General features: G+C 45.7%; 1 protein-coding gene across 2 annotated transcripts in view; it reads right to left on the bottom strand.

The window, feature by feature from the left end:
- LOC135899291 (uncharacterized protein CG43867) overlaps positions 1 to 23,596 on the bottom strand; it is an 88,875-nt gene that overhangs the window by 8,626 nt on the left and 56,653 nt on the right. For both annotated transcript variants that reach the window (XM_065428536.2, XM_065428541.2), the window contains exons 17-25: positions 21,018 to 21,197; positions 20,235 to 20,506; positions 18,717 to 18,897; positions 15,883 to 16,038; positions 13,201 to 13,251; positions 8,424 to 8,521; positions 7,537 to 7,678; positions 6,135 to 6,241; positions 4,116 to 4,245 (exon numbers count right to left, since the gene is read on the bottom strand). In XM_065428536.2, the coding sequence (XP_065284608.1) occupies positions 4,116 to 4,245; positions 6,135 to 6,241; positions 7,537 to 7,678; positions 8,424 to 8,521; positions 13,201 to 13,251; positions 15,883 to 16,038; positions 18,717 to 18,897; positions 20,235 to 20,506; positions 21,018 to 21,197 (1,317 nt within the window). The remainder of the gene's footprint in view (positions 1 to 4,115; positions 4,246 to 6,134; positions 6,242 to 7,536; positions 7,679 to 8,423; positions 8,522 to 13,200; positions 13,252 to 15,882; positions 16,039 to 18,716; positions 18,898 to 20,234; positions 20,507 to 21,017; positions 21,198 to 23,596) is intronic.

Here is a 23,596-nt window from a genome sequence, read left to right as displayed (position 1 = left end):
AGGTACAGTCATGGAAGTTGCTTATCATACACATCCAGATCGAGATGGTCAGGGGGATTATATGTGCAATATTCAGAATGTGGTTCGACGACTTTGCGATTGTGGCTCGATCAAGAATCGGTATGCGCGCTCCATGCTAGTGTTGACATAAAGATATTAGGCAGTTTTAGCACCGCCGTGTGGTAAACATGATAACTGCAACCGTACGTCGAATGTCACTAGGCAAGCCTATACTCCAATTTATACCTCAGGTGCAACGCTGTGGAAGCTACGCACGAAGTCCGGTTACCAAAATTTATTACTGCGCGCGTTTCCGTCTATGGTTCGCAGCGTGCCAGCGGCATTTGCTCACGCGAGCATGCACGTGAAGCTGCCGCGAAGAATGCCGAAAAGAAAATTGATTTAAAAGAACGTGTTAGCAGCCGTATAAGTACACGGATTGTTTCTATGGGTAAATTCTTTTTTTTTCATTCAGAACTGAGCTTATATATGAAGAGTTTTCTCAAAAATCCGGTCAAGAAACACCGAACTTTTTCTAAGAGCGAACGCAGCCACTGCAAGAAGTATCTCAAGCCTCCACAGCGTTGCACCTGATGTATGAAACGGAGTATAGCAACGCTTGCAACAACGCGTTTCCGCATTTGTCGTAAGGCTATCCGGCTATCGCGGAAATGGTCCGAGCACAGCACAGTTGATTTCGTCGGCACGAACTTATCTCTCCTCACCGCACTGCGCTGCAAGCTTCTTGTCCTTCGGGAACCTGTGAAACACCACCTCGTCTCGCCCGCGTGTGTTTGCGCAGCCGATTGCTGCAGAGAACGAGGGCATGTTGGGCGCCCTTGGCTGTAGGCACTCACGCAGCACAGAAGGAAAAAACAGTTTACGAAAATCGCAAAACAAACGTGAGCGGCGGCGGCGGCAAATCTCTCGTAGCGTCGTTCAGTAAAGCGCAGGACGGAAAGAGGCATGCCAGCGCATGCCAGCACGCCGGTCCGGCAGCTCGGTCCCCGCCAGTGACGTCACTCTTGCCGGTTCTCTCCTCTGGTAACCTCCTCACCCGGCGCTCCAGGAAGCGATGGGGGCGTGTCCGCGGGGGTGATTTAGAAAGCGATTTCCGCCCCTTATATTAACAAAACGAAGAAAAAAATTTCGGAACCGTAAATTATTAGGTCTGTTCTTCCCAATCCCAGCAATTCATGGAAATTGAAAACCGCTTCAGCTTCCCTTTAACATATGCACTACAGTGTCGGGGCCCGGCACTTTAACATCTGTACTACAGTGACGGGGCCCGGTACTTTAGCATGCACACTACAGTGACGGGGCCCGGCGCTTTAACCTCTGCCCTGCAGTGACGGGGCCCATCTCCTTAACCACAGACGGGACCGGCAACGTCAACACTGTAGCGACCAACGTTACTAGACTAGCTTGGTAGCGATGTCAATGGCCGTACTTCTTTCAAACATTCTATGCAAACAACTTCGAGCACTTCACGGCAGGCAGTGAACTTTATTAAGGTCCTGAGGAGCGACTCCGAAACCCCCTTATGAGGGAGGGGGCCGCCGCGAGCCGTTCCGACGTTGGGACGGGCAGGCCGTGCCTGACCGTCTCCTCCCACTCTTCTTCCATGGTGAGATGACCGTGCTCCCGTAACGAGGGACACCACCAGAGCATGTGTTCTAAAGTGCGGAATGGATCTCCGCAATCCGGACACCTGCCCCGCACGGACGCGGCGTTAGGTTGCCCTCTGTGATCCACCATGGCCGCCGCGAACCGGTCGGACGAACCGTATTGGGCGACGTCGACAAGCGCGACCGATCGTGGATCGCCGGCGACGGATCCGAGAAGTGCGGCCGCTCGGGCCCGGCATGTGCCTACATTGCGTTGCGGGTGCACGTTGCGCGATAACGGCGAGACCGTGACGGCCTCCCGCGACCATGCGTCGAGCACGCACCGCCTATCCCTGACGGGTTAAAGTCCAGTGCCTCCAGGATCCGCCTCCCCGCAGGCGAGGAAGCGAGCCTAACAACCTTCTGTGACCCAACTTCAACGAATGTGCTGTGGACCCCCAGCTGCATGAGCTTCTCGGTGCTGGCGCCTATGGGGATGCCGAGCACTTCACGGACCGCGGTATTTTATTCCAGTACTGTCCACAACACCAAGTGAATATCACGATGTCAGCAACTTCCGTGCAGTAACGGAATACATTGATTGCACACATACGGATCGAACGACCGCAACGGGTACTTGTCCACGAATGTACAATCTTTTGCGTATGCACTGTAACACCTATGATGATTATAATAAGGAAAGAAAGTTCACTCTAATGGTAGGGGAACGGTAAAAACACATTAAAAAAGGCACGGCACATGTTCCTGCTTGTGTAGCACCAGACAATGAATATTCTACTGAATTAAAAAAAAGAAGTAGTGGGTAATTGATCGCTTAGAAGACCGATAAACATGCAGTTCGATGAAATTTAAGAAATAATTATATTGAAGCTTCCAAGACTCTAGAAGAAAAGAAAAAGAAAATTAAGACTGAATCATCGCGACGGAACATCACAAGTCGCTGTAGGCGTCGAAGACCCTAGCTATAACGAAATTATTTTTGAACAGCTCCGATAGTGTCCATGCAACAATGGTTGCTTGCGTACTGTCAAATGCTCATATGCTGCGGCATAAAGCTCACGGCACAGTGCGAAAACGTGCTCGGAGCGAAAGCGAAACATTGCGGGAGGACATGCATGCAGACGCGAAGTCGGTCACCGCGAACCCGTGCGATCGCTGCATTGCAGCTTCATTCTGTTATGCTACATTTAGTTACACATACAGCCATCCCACTATAAGAACATATTTCACATAGTTTTCTCAGCGATTGCTTACGTTTCACACAAACCGGTTCGGTGGAATCGATCGCGGCGACCGCTCGCAGTGTCCCAGCTTACTGTACGTAGTAGGCGAAGAGATAGCGTTTGTAAACCACTCTGTGCTTTCTGTTTGTCCAACATGATTATTTTAAAGGTAAAATACTGCCATTTCGAGAGTACTTGCAAAATTGTTCAGGAGGGCTGCCGCGTAGTATGTTTATTTAGCGCCGACGCATGTGAGGCGCTTCCGACAGATGGCGACACCGTAAGTCGTCTTCGTCATAGAGTTTCCTACACGAATTTTCGTAGGAAACTCTGTGGTCCTCGCTCCCGATACCGACATCGTTATAGTGACGGCCACGTCGGTGTAGTGTTGTTAAAGCGACGGGCCCCGTCACCGTAGTGTGGATGTTAAAGTACCGGGCCCCGTCACTGTAGTGCAGATGTTAAAGTGCCGGGCCCCGTCACTGTAGTCACTACCTAAAATTATAGTATTCAATAATATTCGAACTTTTCAAATAGTTGCACAACCCCATGTTTAATATTTGTTATGAGAATACACGCTGATATCAGTGTAAAAGAAAAGTGTGCAGATCCAACACCTGTTTCGAATTGTGAGAACACGAAGCTTTCAAGGCATTTGCATGGACATCATTGCCTGATGCTGACTGAATAGCATTGACCTTCTCTTTCTGCTTGTTCAGAAGCCTGCCTAGGCATCTCTAGTGGTCTCGTCTGACTACCACTCGGATTTATGTCCCAACACTGTCCCGTCAATACTTCCTTGTGAGAATATTGCTTGGCATGCTTGATGCATTGGTGCTTGAGTCTGTTGTGTTTTACTTATCGTTTTAAGAGATGCATGCATTGTGCTCGTGCTCTGTGCTCGTGAGAAACCAGACTTCCATGTTAGCACATTGCTTGGCGTGACTGATGCATGCATGCATGCTTGAGTTTTCTTGTATGCATTGTGTATTGGGCACTTGAGAGGTGCCAGGCAACCACTGCCGAGCAAACCTGATAGAGTACCTAAAAGAAGCTTTCCTTTAAACATATTGCAACCCACTGCAGTGGCTATGTGGCAATGGCACTCTGCTGCCAAGAACAAGGTCGTGGTTTACATTCTCAGCAACGGCAGCCACATTTTGATTGGGGCAAAACGCTCGCATACTCAGATTTAGATCACGCTAAAGCACATAAACACAAGGGGTGCTTGGCAAATACGAGGCAGAGATGATGAGGCACCAACCTTGGCAGCGAATAGCTTCGCGCCACACAGGGGCCACTTGCGGACACAGTTGAGATAGATGCGCACGCAGTCCTGCACGGGCCTCCCCCTGAGGGTGGCCCACCTCTCCCCGAGGCTCTCCTGCTGGCTCCTGCATTGTCATCGCACCAAACGAGAATGGAATGGCTGAAGTGGCGTTCCTTCACAGACTGCAGTATAGTCGGTGACCAGTCAAGACTGCTGGAGCTCCCAATAATGTATGATGAGCTGGCACTTTATCCCTCCACGCTTCAAGAAATATAGTTCCTTTACAAATGCCACCAAAACAAAAAAGAAGAACCTGAGCTGTGCAGTGTCAGATTTGGAGAGAACAACGAGCATCCCATAGACATGCACCGCAGACACGAACAGCCAAGGTCTCCACATGTGAGGATGAAGAAAGACAAGCTCATCACACAAATGTGTTTGGATTGAGAGAAGGATTTCGCAAACCTAGAGACTAAGTATATACTCACCTATCCTCCTTTATGTATGTGGCACTCATCTTGCCTGTCCTGCTCTGTGTATGCATGTCAATTCACGCCCCTCTGCTAATAGTAGTGAAGATGTACCTGAAAAGGCTGCATAGACCTACTGACAACTGATGAAAAAAAAAAGCTCACCAGGCAAGGCAAAGGGTTTCGTGTCAAGGATACATCTGGGGAAAGCAAAGGCTATAGATGCAAAGGATAAGAAAGGAGCAGGGGACTAGTGATGGGGTGATTCGCCCCTGCATGTACACACATTCCCTTGGAGGGACACTTGCTGCTGCTCTTGAGTGTCACTAAACATAAACACAGAAAAGTTGAAAGCGCATCTACAAATGCCCCTGAAAGGCGACATGTATTCAACCACCAGACAGTTTGTAAATTCTCATATGTTTCCTCATAGCGTGTGTTTTTGTTTTACATGTCATGCAGCAGCCAATCATTGTCACCTGCTAGAGTGTGCATGTGTTTCTATTACCCTATCACTATACCGACAGGTCATCTTTTCCCTTCGTTGCCAAGTGTATGCTGCGAGGATTGTGCCACCTTTGAGGCAAGCAGCCACACCATCCCACACCACTGCTGGATGTGTTTGTTCACAAGCACCCAAACTTACTCAGTGCTTAGACATCCATAAGGAAAAGATGGCAGTAAAGTTGTAAATGAGTTTTATGCAAAGCATTTTCCTGGTAGCCGTCAATCTAGGATTGTTTGAAATTGTGCAGCACTACCAAGCGTTGCAACATGTTCCTGTAGAGCAAGCAACTGGTGTGTGTGATGCAAGCGTGTGTGATGACAGTGGCAAGACAGTAGCAGGGTAATCAAGACAAGATCATGACAAGGATGGCCTTACAACAATGACAATAGCATAATGATGCGTAATGATGGATAAACAGCACAAGAAAGACAGGAACTAAGAAAGAAATGGACATGTCTTTCTTGCGCTGTTTATTTTAATTGTACAAATTTACCAAACCACTCAACTTGACGAACTTGCCAGTATGATAATGACACGGATAGTGATGACAGCATGACCACTGCTTTAAATTACCGGTGCGATGGTTGGAATCCACCCAAGGTGGGCCAGCACAATAGCCCAATGCTCTACTCACAAGTACAGTTAAACAGGTCATCATGTCATCACGACTGTCATGGTGACCAGTTATGACTGATGACTGATTTATTGTACTAGTGGGTGATTCATCTGGCTATTGTGCAAGTGTATCCTGGTTCAAATTCTACAGTCAGATACACAACTTCTTTTATGAGCAATAGTATGTGTGGCACCCCCTGCCACGTCTACGCGACAAGACAGCTAGCACTTGCACACAAAGGGGAACATGCAAAGAAAGGTTCGCCTTAAAAAACTTGCAACTAATTCCAATATCTGCACTGTAAGCTTCCAAAGGCTGCAGAGTAACAGGGTCGAAATCATGCCCCCCCCCCCCCCCCCCCACCCTACCCTTCCTACCACACACAGACATGCACATTCATTTCAGGACCATGTACTCACTTGTTGTCTGGCAGCAGGAACTGCTGGGGCAAGAAGCGCTCCAAGGCCTGCTGCATAAGCTGGGGTCTGGACCGCGCCCGCTCGCCCGACTGGTCGCCATACTCGATCTGCACACCGCACCAGCAAGAACATGCCAACAAAGCTGGCACACAATCCAGTAGGCAGAGCTGCAGGGTTGGCTCCTGTCCGCGCCTATATGTGGTACTTCAGTGCCAACTAATGAAAAGTGGGGCAAATTGAGCCGAAATTGTAACTTCTGCTAGCCAAGACTCACGGCACAGGCGGGCACCAAATTTTGTGTAATAACTGCTCGGAAGATCATGAGTTAATGAACAGCCTTTAAAAGGAATTGCTTTAGCCATATGTTGCAACTGCAGAAATAAAATATAGAGTGTGACGTGGCATTGTCTCTCATTGCAAAAGCACGACTTTCTAAGAAAGTACCATTAAGTGGAACACCAATGGCCTTTGCCATGGGTGCACCACGTTATCCAACCTGACTGACCAACAAATGCCGTTGGTGCCACAATAAGTAATGAAGCATGAACAAAACTGTTCTCATGTTACATTCCGAACAGAATTTGTTTGCCACGGCTAGTCAACGTCTGCACGACAGGGCGCAAGGTGACAGACAAGAACAGACACCCGCATAGTGGTTCAGTGGCTATGACATTCTGCTTCTGAGCATGAGGTTGAAGGTTCGACTCCCGGCTGCCACAGCCACATTTACGTAAGAGTCAAAATGCAAAAAGGTTCATGTAATTTGTTGACACAACAGTCTTTGCAGTGCACTAGTCAAAAACGGAGACAGGGGAACACACATTAGAGTGACAATAGAACAACGTCCGAGTGATATTTAACTCTTTCCCTACCGTGCTCATTAGGCATCGTTAGCCTGCTAACGATGGTTTGAAATGCCGCTTCCGAGACCTTCCGTACCATTCATGGACACACTGCGTAAGTAAGTGCTTACATATTATATTGTCTCATAAATTCCTGCATATTCTTATTACTTCAAAAAAATTGTGTATGCTTTATGTTGTGTTGCTTGCATATGAAAAAAGTGTGTTTTGTCCCATGGACCCAGCACCAGCCACAATGGCTATAGGGTATAGCATTATTACGGGATTGTGCAAATTTTTTGACGAAAAATGATAATAATAAAAAAAACTTGTCCAGATACTTGTGCTTCTTTACTTCTGCTTCTGTTGGTCTACATAGATTTATGTGTACATTAAAGAGCCTTGGGTGGTCGAAATTAATCCACAGCCTTGCAAATACGGTGCCTCACCTAGCCCTGGTGCAGCTATGGGACATTACCTAAACCCTATGAAATAATGAATTATTTAGTTAACTAATGGACGAATGAATCAATCATTGATAGGTGGAAGCAGGAGCTGACCTGTGCCATGAGGGCGGCCATCTCGAGAGCCATTTCGTGCGTTAGGGGGAACCGCCCCTGCATGAGCTCCCCGTGCAAGGCATAGCAGGTGAGCAGTCGTTCCCGTTCAGTCTCCGCCTTCTGGTACTGCCGCAGGAACAGCCTGCATGCAGGAAAGCACAACATCACTCTCACGCACTGCTTTCGCAAGGACAGGTCAAGAATTTGGTTTCTCTGCACTCTACGAACGGTGCCATCAGAAGTAGCTGTTGTAGCCATTGACGTGCACACCGACAGCTGCGGTCTAACATCTGTTTGCGGTTATGTCCATCATACATTTGCCTTTTCTCTGGGCTCTCGCAAAGCAACTTTGACATCACCATACATCAAAGGTGCTTGCTGATGGAACGACTGAGTCACAGTTTGCATGATGCAACCCCAGTCCCTTTGCTTCACCACTGGCAAAATAAACCACAACACATTATGCACAGCCAGCTGCATTTGGCTGGTGATCATGTGTTTGTAATACCCGCCAACTGCGCCTGTGCTACTTGCATTGTCAGTAGTTCGAGTATGGATGCATGGCAAATTTAATGATAAGCACCACAATCACGGCAAAGGCTCAAAACACTAAACCAATGTCACGAATCCAATGAACGCAACTGAAGAACAATGAAATAAACAAAATGTCACTAAACGAATGTCAAGACACTTGTGAAGAAATGCACTTTATGTCTTAGGCTCTTTCACTATACAAATCACCGAGTTCAGTGATGGCCATTCTATTAGCATGTCTGTCACCTGTGCTTAATAAACAATCCGACTCTTTGTTCTATTACTTGCCCAACAAGTTGGGAGACAATTTTGGGAAGCTCAAGTGCCCCTAGTAGCATGAGGGGGACAGTCACCTGTTCTTGAAGGTGAGGCAGATGACACGGGTGTTCTCCACTTTACCCAGGTGGCGCTCTCGGAGCGCCTGCTCCCAGCGCGAGATGACATCACACAGCTGCAAAAACAAGACCCTTGTCAAGAAGCAGTAGCATGTAAAGGGCTCCAAATGGTTACGACCCACAACTCTAAGAACATCGTCATACAATGGTCTTCCCTTTGCTTTTCTACTACAGAACAAAAAAAATATGTGCAGTCTGATAAAGCACTGACAGCGACAGCAAAGTTTAGCATTGCGCTCAAGCTTCTTGGACCAACTTCTAATGAGATGCAGTAGCGACAAGCAGGCACTACGCAGCACACGAGAGAGCTGCTGCTACACCACAAAAACAGCGCCCTGGAAGATACCAGGCGTCTCACAACGCTCGTGTGATGAGAGGCTACATGCACCACTACCTCGAGTGTGCACGAGATGGGACTGAAGGAAAACAGTCGGAGTTTGTAGCTTGAAGTGTACTGTCTGTTCCATCAGTACAGTGTGGTAGCACAGTGACTCAGCAGGAATGCTGATGTCTGTGCTCACAATGCACATGCCTGCAGCAGAGGGCAGGACTCTGCCCTGGCTTTACAACAGAGCTGATTGAGCAGAGCTCAACGGTCCATCCACCTGACTTAGTCGTTTTTGCAGCCAAATAGAATGTATGTTGCTCACGCCTCTAAGTCATCACATTAATTCCACTGTTGCTACTTCTGTTGTTTGTAAGTGTTCGAAAAACTATCCGTGCTCCCAAATTGTCACAAAATGAAGTCATCATCAAAGCAAAAGAAAGCGCAGTGTTGTGCATACATGCTTGCAAAGCACACCAGAACCACACTTGCTTGCCCAGTCGACGTGTAGAGGTGACGTGACATGCTCCTGTATTTCAATTTCAGGCTGAATAGACAAAATGCAAAATCTACCAGCATACTCTTCACACAGACTTAAGATGGCAGATGCCAGGCTATAGAATTGTAAAAGAATATGTGTCAGTACAACGATTGGTGCCACCATCTGTGCTGCTTTCCATTCTTCGCACTATCCAAGCTTTCAAGACACAGGTGTCAGCCTCAGAAGTGCTACTTGAGAGAACTCGGTAGTGAGGGAACCGATAAATTTAGTGAGACTTTGAGGGAGTGCACTTCGCCACAGCGACTGTTACATTGGTGGTGTGCTATTACATGGAAAAGGAAAATGTCCACTGAAATTGATGGCCGTGTTGATGTATAAACCGGTAGGCACGTTACGTACATATTTGTTATTTTCGCAGCGTTCAAAAGCAACACTGTGTTACAGTTAAGAATAGTACTGTATATAGACATGTAATAGCTGTACCCATGTAAAAGCCACACCCAGAACTTTGTAAAAGCAAAATCCCTCAAAAAGATATATTTAAAAATTACCTGTGTGTAATTAGCAGCCTTGATTTTTGAGAAGGTTGGCAGTGTTATCTGTTGTGTGGTGCAAGAATTACGAAGCATTTTTTTATCAATGGCAAAACTAGGCAGCCACGCCAAGTTTCCAGCACCTCCAGGTAGCAAAAGCACAGCCTCTGAGATTTAGCAGCTGCCTCCGAGACCCTGCCGTTGCTAATCTGAGGGATACCACCATTTATTCCAGCCGGCAGATAACGCACTATGGGAAGAGCCAAGAATAGCCAGAGCCAGTGCAAATGACTAATGTAGTTCAATAAAGGCAAGTATCATCGAAAATATTTACGAAAAAAAAAATGTTGTCTTTTTCTCCGTGTAATGGCTGCACCTTTGAGTTTCATCCCAAATCTCGGGAAAAAACCTACAGCCATTACATGAGTATAATGGTATTTAGCTTGAATTTTGGTGTTAAAACAAAGTAATTCATTACGACTACTCAACACAATCGTCATGAGCCAAGACAAGACAGCATTGCATCTAAGGCAAACAGAGGACTCATGGTATTTTGCACTGCATTTCAACATTTCATTACATAACATTTCAAATGACAAAAGAGCTGTTTCTGAATAAGTGCCAACCATTCATTGAGTAACTTATATACAGTAAAACCTCAATAATTCTAAGTTAACTTGAAAATTCGGTTAACTTGTAGAATTTGTGCAGTCATGTCATTTGCAACGCAAATTATACAGGCTAATTTGAAAAGCCCGCGTGCATCCACCTGGATAATTTGTTGTTTGCGGTTGTGGCCTCCAAGACTGGCATGCAGTGATGCGCTTCTGGCTTCGCATATATCTCGGACGCAGTGTTAGAAATGTGGCAGCATGACGTATTTTTGGCTCCTGAAATGGCATTTATCTAGTGATGTTGATTTCCCCTGGCGCATGCAATACGTAAATGCATGGCCTTAGCGATTGAATCCATGAAAGCCGTGAAAGACCGTGAAATCGGTGAAAGACTGCAATTAGGGCACAGTGATTGAGCAAGTGATCGCACAACGTGGGTGCTGATAATCTGTACAGCTGTGCAAACTGCCTACATTGTGTGGCGGTGTACATTTATGTGTTTCTGCCCTCTAAAAAAAGTCATATCATCATCATTTGTTTTTCCCTTTCTGTTTTTTTTTTTCTGCTTAAGTACCAGTTGTGTCGACTGTGCCATTGAATTCTCTTACGTCATTCACTACGAGTATGCACGTCAGTCTTATTCGGCAGCTACCTAATACAAAGCCAATCGAGATCATGAACGTTGGAAGGGCCCAAGTAAAGTACTTAGATCCACTGCTGATGTGTTTTATCATCATCATTTGTTTTTCCCTTTCTGTTTTTTTTCTGCTTAAGTACCAGTTGTGTCAACTGGGCCATTGAATTCTCTTACGTCATTCACTGCGAGTATGCATGTCAGTCTTATTCGGCAGCTACCTAATACAAAGCCAATCGAGATCATGAACGTTGGAAGGGCCCAAGTAAAGTACTTAGATCCACTGCTGATGTGTTTTATCATCATCATTTGTTTTTCCCTTTCTGTTTTTTTTCTGCTTAAGTACCAGTTGTGTCGACTGGGCCATTGAATTCTCTTACGTCATTCACTGCGAGTATGCATGTCAGTCTTATTCGGCAGCTACCTAATACAAAGCCAATCGAGATCATGAACGTTGGAAGGGCCCAAGTAAAGTACTTAGATCCACTGCTGGTGTGTTTTGTGTGCAAGATTGTCGACCACATGAGAAACAGCCACGTGCATGTTTCCACAAGTGTATGAAGATGGCGACAGGAGTGATTGACTAGGCAGACTAGGCTTTGCCAACTACTTGAACATAGAAGCAGACGTGCATATTTTGCTTAAAATTTTCCAAAGATTTCACGCTTACTGCTGCCCTGTTCTTGCTTAAATTTAGAAAGATTGTGTTTTGGAGTCTAGTCATTCAATGTAACACTTGGCACAGTTAATTGCCTGATGTTTAAGAAAAAAATGCAAGGTTATTGCATTTGTTTACAGGGATGCAAGCTGCCGCCGAGATGGCACTAGCATAAGCTTCTGTCATTGCCTGCCAGCAGCTGCAGAATGTGGCTGTTCAGAGAGAGTTGCTGCGCGCTGCCTGCTCCTCTGGAACACGCAGCAACCCTCCTGCTATCTGTGCTTTCAGAGACAGTAAGACTATCTCTCAAAGTGATCGCTCCAGCATACTGCCCCATAACCCTTGGTGCAGCAAACTATAGTACCAAGCAAACCCGGATCAAAGATTACTTCAAGTAGGCCTACTATGTGGTAAATAAGTGTGACATGCTTGTATCATGCAGTCTTGCAGTTCTTTTACTGCTTTTTCTTTTCCTTTTTTACAGGTAATTACAGAATCCACCGAATTTGAAGATTTTTCACAGTCTGGCGGACTTCGAGTTAACGAGGTTTTACTGTTTTTATTTTTGAAGCACTGCTATTGAAGCCAAAAACACCAACGCAACAAACTGAGATCGATGAATGCACTCGCTTAAGAGTGTACTGTACAGTGAGTGTCACTATATACCTTTACATGCGACAGCCTGCGAATTGCACTAATGGCAAATCGCACCTACTCGGAGTGTCACTAAACTTGCCTGTCTCGTGGGTTCAATTCAATTCAATTCAATTCAATTCTTTATTTGCAGACATAGAAAACACAGAAATACCAGAACTGGTTGGACCCATAGCCACAGGCTAGTGTCGGGTCCAATAAAAAATGAATAACATTGCAAGTACAAAGCAATTAAAATACATCACGTGCATACACATATTTGTCGCATACCATTAAGTTGCACGAGCATACACAATGAAATGCGAAACAGTGAGAAGCATCTTATACTATTAAACATTTCTAAGTAAATACAACACACTAGTTAGGAGAATTGCAGGCAAGTTTCTGCATTATTATGAACACAGAATATTAATCTAGACAAAATTGAAACACTGCAGGTGTCAGCGAGTTACTAAAGAAAAGAAAGGACATCATGATTGGTACCATTGAAAAGCATTATTGAGGCTAAGCAGGTATTTCTTAAGTACCGATGAAAAATTACTTGCTTGTTTTATTTCTGCTGGTAGTTTATTCCAAATTTTTGACCCTGAAAACTGTAGCAAACGTTACAAGATGTGCGGGAAAGCGTCCTTATGAAATTTTGAATATTGTCTATCCATGCCCCGAGAGCGGAAGAAGACGGCGCAGTCTGCAACACAGAGTGTTGACCCAAAACAACCAGTGGAACAAAAGAAATCGCTACAGAAAAACCGGTGGAGATTACCCTTAGCGAATCATGGATTTTTCATGCTTAGCACGTCCCAGCAATTGCTCACCTTGAGTGTGCTACAGAGGTAAACTTCATCTGCCAGCAGGGAGTCCCCTTTCTGCAGAAAAAAATACAGAGAGAACAAGAGCACAGTGAATGCCAGTCTATAATCATTCGCTCTGCTCTATCTAAATGCACTGCCTAAGCTTGGTTTTTAAGTGTTCAGTGAAGTATTTATGGGAGTGTGCTAAAGGTGAAGCAGGCTTAGCAGACACTGGTGTTCAAGATGAATTCCTATCAGCAATTGTGAGGCGTTGACGATGAGGCTGAAACGTGTTTCCCTCCTCCTTTACAGCAGCAATAGCACAGAGTTTCAGCTGAGCATTGGCAGTCCTCTCCACACAAACCAGCGTATCCTAACAATTAATGTTCGGCCACTCAGTGGGAACGCTAACGTGCGTGTGCACAATGCTGCCCCCCCCCCCCACTTGGCTACAGTGCTGATTGAGAGGAGTCTGAAGGCGTGTACACTTCAATTCTTCGACGGCAAGATGACAACTCATTTCAATTTCGACTGACTGATTTAGTTGGTTCAACTCATTGACATGCATTTCATAAACATTTAAGATCCCCAAAGCAGTAGCTCAGTGCCACTGTTAACAGTGCTAGCCTTTCCCCTGCTTGGATTTTTGCTATGACTTATTTGTATGGCTCCTAGCCATGACCTAGCGCTACGACCTACCTTTCGCTGCAGCTACCCAATACCAAGCTTGAGGTATGGCAGCCAAACAGCTTCTAAAATTATTACTTGCATCAAGGTTCTGTATCGGCTAAGCTTTCCACTTTTTGTAAGCTTTTGTTCCAACATGTGTACATTTGCTATATAGTGCGGCATTCTAGTTCCCTATATTACAGTTGCGTTATATATAAGATAGACATGTCTGATCATTGCCTTTAAATTTGCTTTTAAGTTTCCTAACTTTGAAGTTGTTCACTGGTTACCCAAGAGGGATCACATTTCATTATATAATGATAACTGCTGAGAACATTACTGCTACCGAGACTGGCATTCTCTTAGGCGTAGCCTAAGAGTGTGTGTCAGTGCCGCTGCCAATACACAGTTTTTGTTTGATGGAGTGACTTTGCCAAGACAGGATAGCAGGTAGCGTACCAAGCGAGTCCAGTTTACAGTGGCCCAAACCAATAAGTTGTTCATCGTTGGCTTGGTCAAGCGAAATAGGACATCGCGAAAAGGAGCAGAGCACGAAGAAAACATCCGTGCCAGAGCCTATTTAGAACTTAAGGGAGTAACCGTTCACCTCTATCACAACATGCTGGCCTTGTCCTTGCGACGATTCGATGCTTCACACCCCGGAGTGGCGCACTGATGCAAAATGTCCCCGTCTTCAGTAAATTTCCATGTTTGTGCGACCGGCTGGATTCGTATACGTTGTTGACCTTTTGCACAAAGTGGCTCATGAGCGCCTCTTTTACAGCTTCGAAGAAACAGTACGCCTTGGCATCAATCATAAGCAAAACAAGAATGATCCATACTTGAGTATCCATGCAGTACAGGAGCGTGAGAACCTTGGTCACTTCAGAAGTGGTGATAAGGCTAGATGCAGACACATAGTCCTCAAATCAGAGCAGCCATGCTGGCTACTGCATGAGCCATGTCTTTTGCACCCTCTACAGCACTGATTGTACTTTTGTCTGTCTGTAGCAATGCCTTTCGCTCAATTCTATGCCACTCAATCTTATCATCCAGCCAGTTGATCACATAGATAACATGATTGGAGCGTTGCACTGACCACTGATAAAGCATGAATGACATAAAAAGGGATACCATAAAAGGCATCTCTGATAATCACAACTATGGAATGTTCAGGCCAAGGGCAAGCGTAGTATGTGCATATAGCAACATGCATTGATAAATCTCGGCCGTTTCTGTCGAACATCACTTACGATACTTTCATTTTTGCTATAGTTCTCATGAATAGCATAGGATGCGTTGAATGGGCAGCAGCATCTCCGCACTGCGATAAGGTAGCGTGCTTGGCACTGTGCAAGCAATGCTGTTGCTCGTAGACAGCAATGCGTATTGCACTGGTCACACGAAATCGAAGGTATCTCCGAAAGTGACCATCCGAGAATACAGTACACCTTTCCTTTTTTGGCAACTCACAGAATAAAGTCCATCATTTTTGGGCGAATGCTGCATTTCGAACTCTAGATTATTTGGAGATCTTGGTGGTCCCTGTTGAGTCCGAATTATTGGTCAGCGACTGTATCTATATTTTAAATCTGCAGACTTGTGATGTAGACACACTTATTCTAGTACACATACTGTTGCTCTAGCTTGAGCAGCTCAGTTCTGTATGTTTCACTGATAGATCATCTAGCAAAAACTTTAGCTAGCTGAAAGTCTTTTTGGCAGTCTCACTACAGGGCCTCCATCTATTGTACATATTATACCATTGAACCTCAATGTAATGTCCACAAATAAAATAAAATATTGAATATAATGAAACAAATATAGAATTTTACTGCCCATGCTTTGTTTGAATCAGTATTCCACTGTTACAACGAACCTGAAAGGGCAAAATCTAAGCTTCGGCTACAGTTTGTCTGCTTGCAGCTACAAATATGCGTTCTCATAGCAAGAATGTCAAATACTCAACAAGAACAATTTGAGAAATGTCACATTCTGGATGCAAGGTGTGTAAAAAAATTAGCAGGAAGTAATCACATGAGTGGAGAGGTTGAGGCAGTGCTGGACACCCTTGTCAATGGGGTCGTCACTGTAGAGTGCAAAGCCCGACTGGCTTGGGTCACGCATGCCGGCTTCCTGGGTCAATGTCCCGATGAACTCATCCACTGTAGTGGAGCCGTCAAAGCCAACAACCTGGAATGGACAGAAAGAATACTTGTGGTCAGTTCAACTCTGCAGCAAGCATCCACGAATGTCGCGTTCTAACATTTCTCTTATAAGTGGTCTAAGTAGGTCGCACATGGAAACATCTCATGTAAAGGATTCATGCAAACAACTGATTTCATGAAAATCATGGCCAACAACTACAGTCAACGTCAGATTTTTCAGACTCCCTAGGGGCTGCGAAAACGTCCGAAAAGTCAAGTAGCCTGAAAAAATGAATGCATGCCTTTTACTGCCCACAAGGGCTCAAAATCGCCACAGGCATGTCTGAAATATCTCTGAAGGCCTGCCAGCACACATATTAGGCCTATCGGTTCTTGTACCATGACAGGAGATGGTGGGTGCACTTTTGTATAATTATAATAGAAAATGTGTGACAGTGGCCCCGTGACAGTGGCCCCCTTCTGCTCTCGATATGCTTCACCGCAATACAGTGAGCATGTTTGACAGTGTTACACTGCTGTATTGTGGCAACGCTGGCTTTTGAAAACCGGCAATTTGCAAAGTATGATCCTTGCCGTACTTTCTGCGCTTCGAAGCCATCGGCAATGGCAAAGCCGGCGTCATTGCTGACAGCGGCAAACTCTTTCAATAAAAAAAGTCGCAGTTTCACCCGAAAAGCCAAGCATCGATTTCGATGGCAAATCAGTAGACAGATATACGAAGTAAGGTTAGTAGTTTTATCACCTATATAAACTTGTAAACATTTGCTTGCTACCTAAATTAACAAGCATGGTGTCGCATGCACACAAGCTACATCTCACTCGATGACCAAGGAAACTCGCTGTCAAAACGCTGGAGTGAGGAAGCGTGGCGGCAGCCTCGCGCTTCAACGCAAACTAAGCGGTGAGAACCCAGCGCACACGAAGCTATGAGCCCTCGGCACACCTAGACTCTGTACTCATCGTAGATTGCTTTCATAATAGGCTTGCACGGCCGTGCCATACGTCGCAGCCGCCGAAGTAGAACGCCCCCATCCCTGCCTCCCCTCTCCCCAGTGCCGTGTGCGACGGGAGACGGTGCACTTCATCCCCACTGTCCACCCTTGCGCGCAAGATTGAGCTGCCATCGTCGCCTCACCCTTGCAAGCTTTCACTTGCACATACAGCATGCAGCGCGCTGCAACGATGTTATCACCCTTGGACTTGATACGAAACATCACGGCAATGGCAGGAATGCATCTGGTGTGTCCATATAATTGCTTATCGCAATAAAATATGGCACCAAACAGCAAAAAGCATGATACCGAATTTCGAAGCATCTAGGCCTAGCGTTGCCGCACTGGTGGCTATGGCTGCTAGCCAAACGGCATGCGGGAGCACTGGTTTGATGCTGCGACATAATGAAAGTGGCCGCGGTGGAAGATTATTGCCATTCCGAATCCATGGTCATGGAAGAAATTCTGGGAAATTGGACAGCAAAGGGTTTCCACATCCGAGACTACAAACACCCTTATGCATTGGCTTCTACGGGGTCCGTGGCAGTGCCACGAAGGTGTCTGAATTATCGAGCACGTTTGAAAAATTGGTTGTTAACTACAGCTGCAACAAAACTGCAATCTGGAACGAGTTTACAACTTTTCTTTCGCACTGATAACATTTTCACACTGATAACATTACCATGTCCCCTACAAAAGCAAAAATAAAGAGCACTCTATTGTATGGCCCCGTGCAAATGAGAACAGATTACGTTTGAAGTCAATTTAAGCATCGATATAATGAAGACAGTGAATTTTGTGATCGGCACTGTGTCCCTTCTACTCATTCAATTCTTGTAAATATAATTCCTTTTTTTTTTTTGTGAATGCTGGCGAGTCATAGAGTGCACAAAAACTATGATATGGTGTCTCAAGACCCTCCAATACAGTCAAACCTTGATATAACGAAGTCTGTAAAATCAGCAATTTGCTTCGCTATATCAAATTTCATTATATTGAAATTCGATCTTTTATGAAAATATCGTATTTATTCGAATCTAACGCACAGTTCTTTTCCAATAAAATAGGTCCACAAATTGCGTGCGCATTAGAATTGAGTATGACCCTAAATCTGCATTACCATATCGCCACTGGCATTTCAAAATGGCCGCCTCGTATGCACTTCAAGCCTAGCTGCCGCACCTTCCTCCATGTGCTGCAGCACGTGTGCTTAGGCAATGCTTCCTTTGGCTTAGGTTAATGCACCCTTTGTGTTTTCTGTGTCTGCTCTATCAACATGGAAGGGCCAACTGCAAGGACATGTTGAGTTCATCACAATGCCGCAATTAAAAGGAAAGCTATCACATGTGCGGAGACAGACGGAAACCAGGCCACATCACGGGCGTTCAAAGTACCCGAAATTTGCGTGCGGGACTGGGGCAAATAGGAGAAGCTTTCTACTCCGGTGGCTGCTATGTACGGTGCGGCCACGTGGCCCCTATCTTCAAAGCGATCTACGGCGGAGACAAGGGTCTACGCATCTAGGCGCATCGCGCTGTGTTCTCGTCACTTAGTTCGCGTCGAAGAGGGAGGCCGCACAGAGGTCATTTCCCTCGCTCCTGCTACCGCACTTCCTCACTCCGGCGTTTAAAGTGTTTCCGCGGTCAGTCTGAGGAAGGTCTGGGCCCAACATGTGCTTTGCATCTGCGCCCGCCCCCTTCCCGTTCTTCACCAGGTAGGTGCCGTTGAGGAAGTGGACGGGAATGGAGTGCGGCAGGGAGTGGTGGAACGGGTTGCGCTGCAGGATGCTGAGCACCTCCATGCGCGAGGGACGGCACTCCCGGGGGCTGCCCGCCTTCAGGGCACGCTCCAGGGCCCGGCCGCAGAATGACGCATACTGGCCCGGTTCACTCCTGCGGCGAGGCGGTTTTGGAAGTTTTGCACACATGGCGCGCCCCAGAACAGTGAGTTATGCAGGAATCTGCAGAACTCATATCTGTACTGGTTATCTTGTCTACGCACTACATGACCTTTGCCACACTCCACTTCTCTGTTATCCATAACTAGATCATCAGTTAATCGTGTTGGCAACTGACAGCCTATTGCACATTGTTATCCTTCCGTTTCTTAATGTTCACCTGTCATTTTCCAATTCAACCTTCGCTCTGTGATCCTTCGCTTCTTCTTCAAGTTTGCACGTTATCCTCCAAGTTATTGGTCACATAAGTTAAGCAGTTAAGCACATTTTGAGGATATCAGTAGGCTACCATTCATCATCTCATGATGACAGTCCAATTCAGTCACACAATAAGTCCAACCAACTTTTATTTGCCTGCAAATGTGATGCCAGCTTGACCGAACCCTTATGACCGCACAGGAAAACAGCCATTAATTACCTTATCACTACCTGTGCCATAGAGTTTCCCACAAAAATTGCTAGACGGAAATTTGGAACTAGCATCTACGGGAGCTACAGACTTGTCAGCACAGACAGCATGGTTGAATGATGGGGCAATACGTGGAGATTTGCCTAAACTTTGTGCTTTTACAACTTTGCGCCTTGGCAAATGGAACATATAGGTGACGTCCAAAACCTGATTTCCTTGAGATGTCTCCAGCTGTCGCATTCGCTTTCGTTGCTTGCAGCCAGCAAAAGCATTGCCTTCGAAATCTATATTTGTTACCCAAAGTGTGCCACAGCTGGGTGGTGGATTTGGACAATGTCTATTGAACAAAATGCTGCATTATAAATGCAACAATTCAAAATGAATACGCATGTGTTTAGAGACTTGGCACCTTCAAGCATTTATAAAAAGCTATGATTGTCTGGAATTAAGAAAGATAAAGCAAATAAATACATCCGGATGAACATACGAAGCCACAAGCACCGAGACAAAACAAATTCAAATACTATCTATTGTTCCAATTGTAGCTGAATGATGGCAGCCCCAGATTTCCTTCTAGTATGTTTAGTCAAACAGCAATATACTATAACAAACATGGATATAACAAATTATCGGATATTAAGAAGCAACTAAAGGTTGTCTGAATGCTATCAGAGTTTAATAGATATGTGTTCATAAGGAATCTTGGATACAATGAAACTAGTTTTGTGTCAAATGTGGTTTCATTCTAATGGGGTCCCTCTGTCCTGTTTCCTGCCCTGTGGCATGTTTGTATGTCAGCATAGCTTTCCACACTCGTGTCATAAATACTGCACCATGCTTCACATGGCTGGTCAGTGAATCACCTGGAGTCTGCGTGCCGCAAAAGGTGCTTCCTCAAGAGCCACCGAGTCCTGTTGCGTGGCGGGAAGAGGGCCACCGCGAGGGAAAGCAGCTGCCATCCCTGCACGAGCACCCAGTCGGCCGGCTGCTGGTAAGGGGGCGGCGGCGCCTGATGGCACGGCGGCGCCGGGGATGGTGGAGGTGGTGGTCCGCCAGCCTTGTCGGTCGTCGGGGAACCCTTCTCGGATGATGAGTCGCACAGGAACAGGGACTGAGTAGCGCACAGCAGCAGTTGCTGCATGGCATTGATGGCCAGGGATAAAATAAATGAGGGGAGGAGCCCATGCGACAAGGAGCAGATGGTACGGTTTCACATAGGGATAAGGAATAGCAGCCATCCTAGCAATAGAATTGTTTGAGGGTAGGGACTAATGCAGAAGACAGGTGGTACTATGCAGTGTTTGATGTGATGTGTAACACGTAAAAAAACTAAGTGCTTCGACTGTAAGGACCCGTTGAAAACATTCTGAGTGCAGCTGTTTGTATGCATTCTGAAACACACAGATTCATGCCATGTGCCTCCTGCTTAAAGGCGAAAGCTAAATCAGGCTACATAGACTGACAAAATTTCTGGAAACCAGATGTAGCTTTGCTACGTCCATGTTACTGTGATGTTTCCTTGAGTACCCAGGTAACTTGCTCTAGCAAAAACGAACTTGCCTGCTTGCAATTTTAGATGAATAACTTAGTAATCCAGCTTGCCTTTCTTTTGGAAATGATGTGCTCTAAATGAAAGCAGTACTAACCTGTACGCCGGCCAGCCGGTGTCCCCCCGGCAGTGGCGACGTCTGCTTGATCAGCTGGCAGAAGAGCTCGTTCTGGAGCGCAGGGCACGAGAGGCACTGGGCCAGAGAGTTCTGGGCCAGGGCCACGTGGTAGTCGATGCCCGATGCCTCCAGGGGGACACCCATGAAGAGCTGCACTGACTGGGGGGAAAGCACACACACATTGGAACACATTATCATCATCAAGAAAGAAGGCCTATCTACGAACACCTCCAATTTAGCCCTGGCCTGCATCAACTAAATACTATAGGGACACTAAAGAGAAACACTCTTTCTAGAAACAGTCTAGACTGATAAATTATTCTTTCAAAACTTTCTATATTTAATTTTATGTTAGTAGTAGCCAACCGATAACTTGGACTCGACAGGGACTGACGAATCGGAAGCCCGAAATAATGCATTTGCCCTAAAGGAGTGACTTTATTCCAGAAGTGGCCAAATAAGGTGTGTCTTACTTTTTAATTACCACTTTCAGAGATACCATCCATTTCGTGTGACAAGCGCAAGATGCACTGACGTCTACGAGCGATGGCATTCTTTGAAAGGTGTCAACACTGTCTTTCGCACGACAAGCACAAGACACAAGCAATGGCATTCTTGCCACATTGACGAGAGCATCATATTTTGCGTGACTAGCACAGAATGCACTGGAGTCAATGAGCAATGGCATTTTTGGAACAGTGTCACGCATGATACTTATCACAGTGCAGAAATTTTTCACCCATTGAAGCAAAATTTTGCAATAATGAAAAGTAATCGTCTATGAATACGAGCCAAGTTCGTCAACGTGTTGCTCTGCACACATATGCTTGCCTTTGGCCTGGAATTTCGTGGCCACCATTTTCTAGCAATGCCTTTTATGTTATTCTTTTCATGCTTTTCACACTTTGTCAGTGGTTACGGCGACGCTCCACACGTCCTATCAATGAGGTCAGCCGGCTATGAACAATGGATGATAAAATTGAGGGGCATAGAATCGAGCGGAACGCAATACTACAATATCGTGGCCCGTATCTCGACCATTGCCACGCTGTTGCTACAGATAGACAACAGTACACTCAATGCATGCACCAAATCGTTATCGACAACTACAAAATTGACTAGGCTTCACTAGTTTTGGTTTCTAGGAGGTGCAAGTGACAAGGTTGACAAAATATCAAAATGAAAATATCGCTATTTCTGCTTGACTCAGTGGCCAAATTAGCAAAAAGTCATGCAGTCAGGGTCCGAATTATCGCATGGCACGCTGTAAGGCGCCCGAAATTTCGGTTGTCCGTATACATTAAGTCTATGAGGCTATGGGTGGTGCTGCAGATCTACCCGAATAATGAAGCATGTCTGAATTATTTGTATCAGAGTTATCGGTCTGCGACTGGTTGACTATTACACCAAAAATGAAGGTCAAAATTCCATTTGCGACACATTTCAACATAGTTTCTCGTATTTGGGCCACTGCAGCTCCGTAAAAACTCTTCAAACTTGCCAAGTTCATTCCTTTGCTCTTTCAGAACACAATGCAGTCTGTCTTTACCAATGAAACACTAGCTAGGCCTGGGCAGATGCACTCAAAATTTGTGGCATCATGGTGAACTGGTGGGAGAACATCCAGGGTGGCTAACCCACCCGTCCTTCGTTTCTGCATCTCTTCTGGCTTGCCAAGCTTCTTCTCACAGCAAAAGTGGCTTTTTTGGTATTGCAGAAGAGTGGTTTACTAAAACAGCTCAAATAATTTATCTCTTTAGTAGTGTGGTTTGCCGGGGAAGCTGGTGCATGATGAACATACAGGGGGTTCCAGCAAGTACAGACGTGAGCACAAGTAAAAGGAACGGACAAGACAACGCTGGTTCCTTTTACTTGTGCTCATGTCTGTACATGCTCGAACCCCTTACACGTTTCTCTTTAGCATTGCTTTAACTGACAAGCCTCTTAATGTCATTACTCTTAATAAATTTGTTCTCAGTTCCTACACCATTTTCCCTCTTTCCTCACCAATCAGTAACTTTCTAGACCATTGGCTATCTGTGGTGTAAATTACATGACCTCCTTAGTTTCACTTTTCTTGAAAGGCCCTTACCCAGGCCTTTCAGAAGTTTTAAGCTTATGCAATAGGTGATGTAAAAGGCCACCCAAAGAGCATTGCCTGCAAGAATCTTTAAAGAGTATTTATTACTAGCCAAGATAGAAACAAACGAAATGTCAAGAACCAATGGTGCTAGGAGGTGAGCTACCTTCCTCGCAGCAGAGGACATCTTCCATTGCTTCTGAACACAACACCACATGCAATGCACATCTACGATGGCACAGAGAGTGCACGCCAAGCATAAAACCACACACAACGCTGTTTCCGCTTGAGGCACTGTCGAATGCAAGCCAAAAGCCTAATTTTTTGGAAGGAGATAGCACATCTTTGATACATTGATTGTTCCTTAGCAGCACTAAGGTAGAGGCCGCAGCCATTGGGGTCACTAATGGGTCCACCATACATGCGTGCATATCGGTCAAGTTATCCTGAGAGGTGGCAATTTCAAGATTCAAATACC

Source organism: Dermacentor albipictus, chromosome 10, assembly GCF_038994185.2.
Source record: "Dermacentor albipictus isolate Rhodes 1998 colony chromosome 10, USDA_Dalb.pri_finalv2, whole genome shotgun sequence".
Classification (NCBI taxonomy): Eukaryota; Metazoa; Arthropoda; class Arachnida; order Ixodida; family Ixodidae; genus Dermacentor; species Dermacentor albipictus.
The sequence above is the reverse complement of the archived record's forward strand: the minus strand, read 5'-3'. Positions and strand labels throughout refer to the sequence as shown.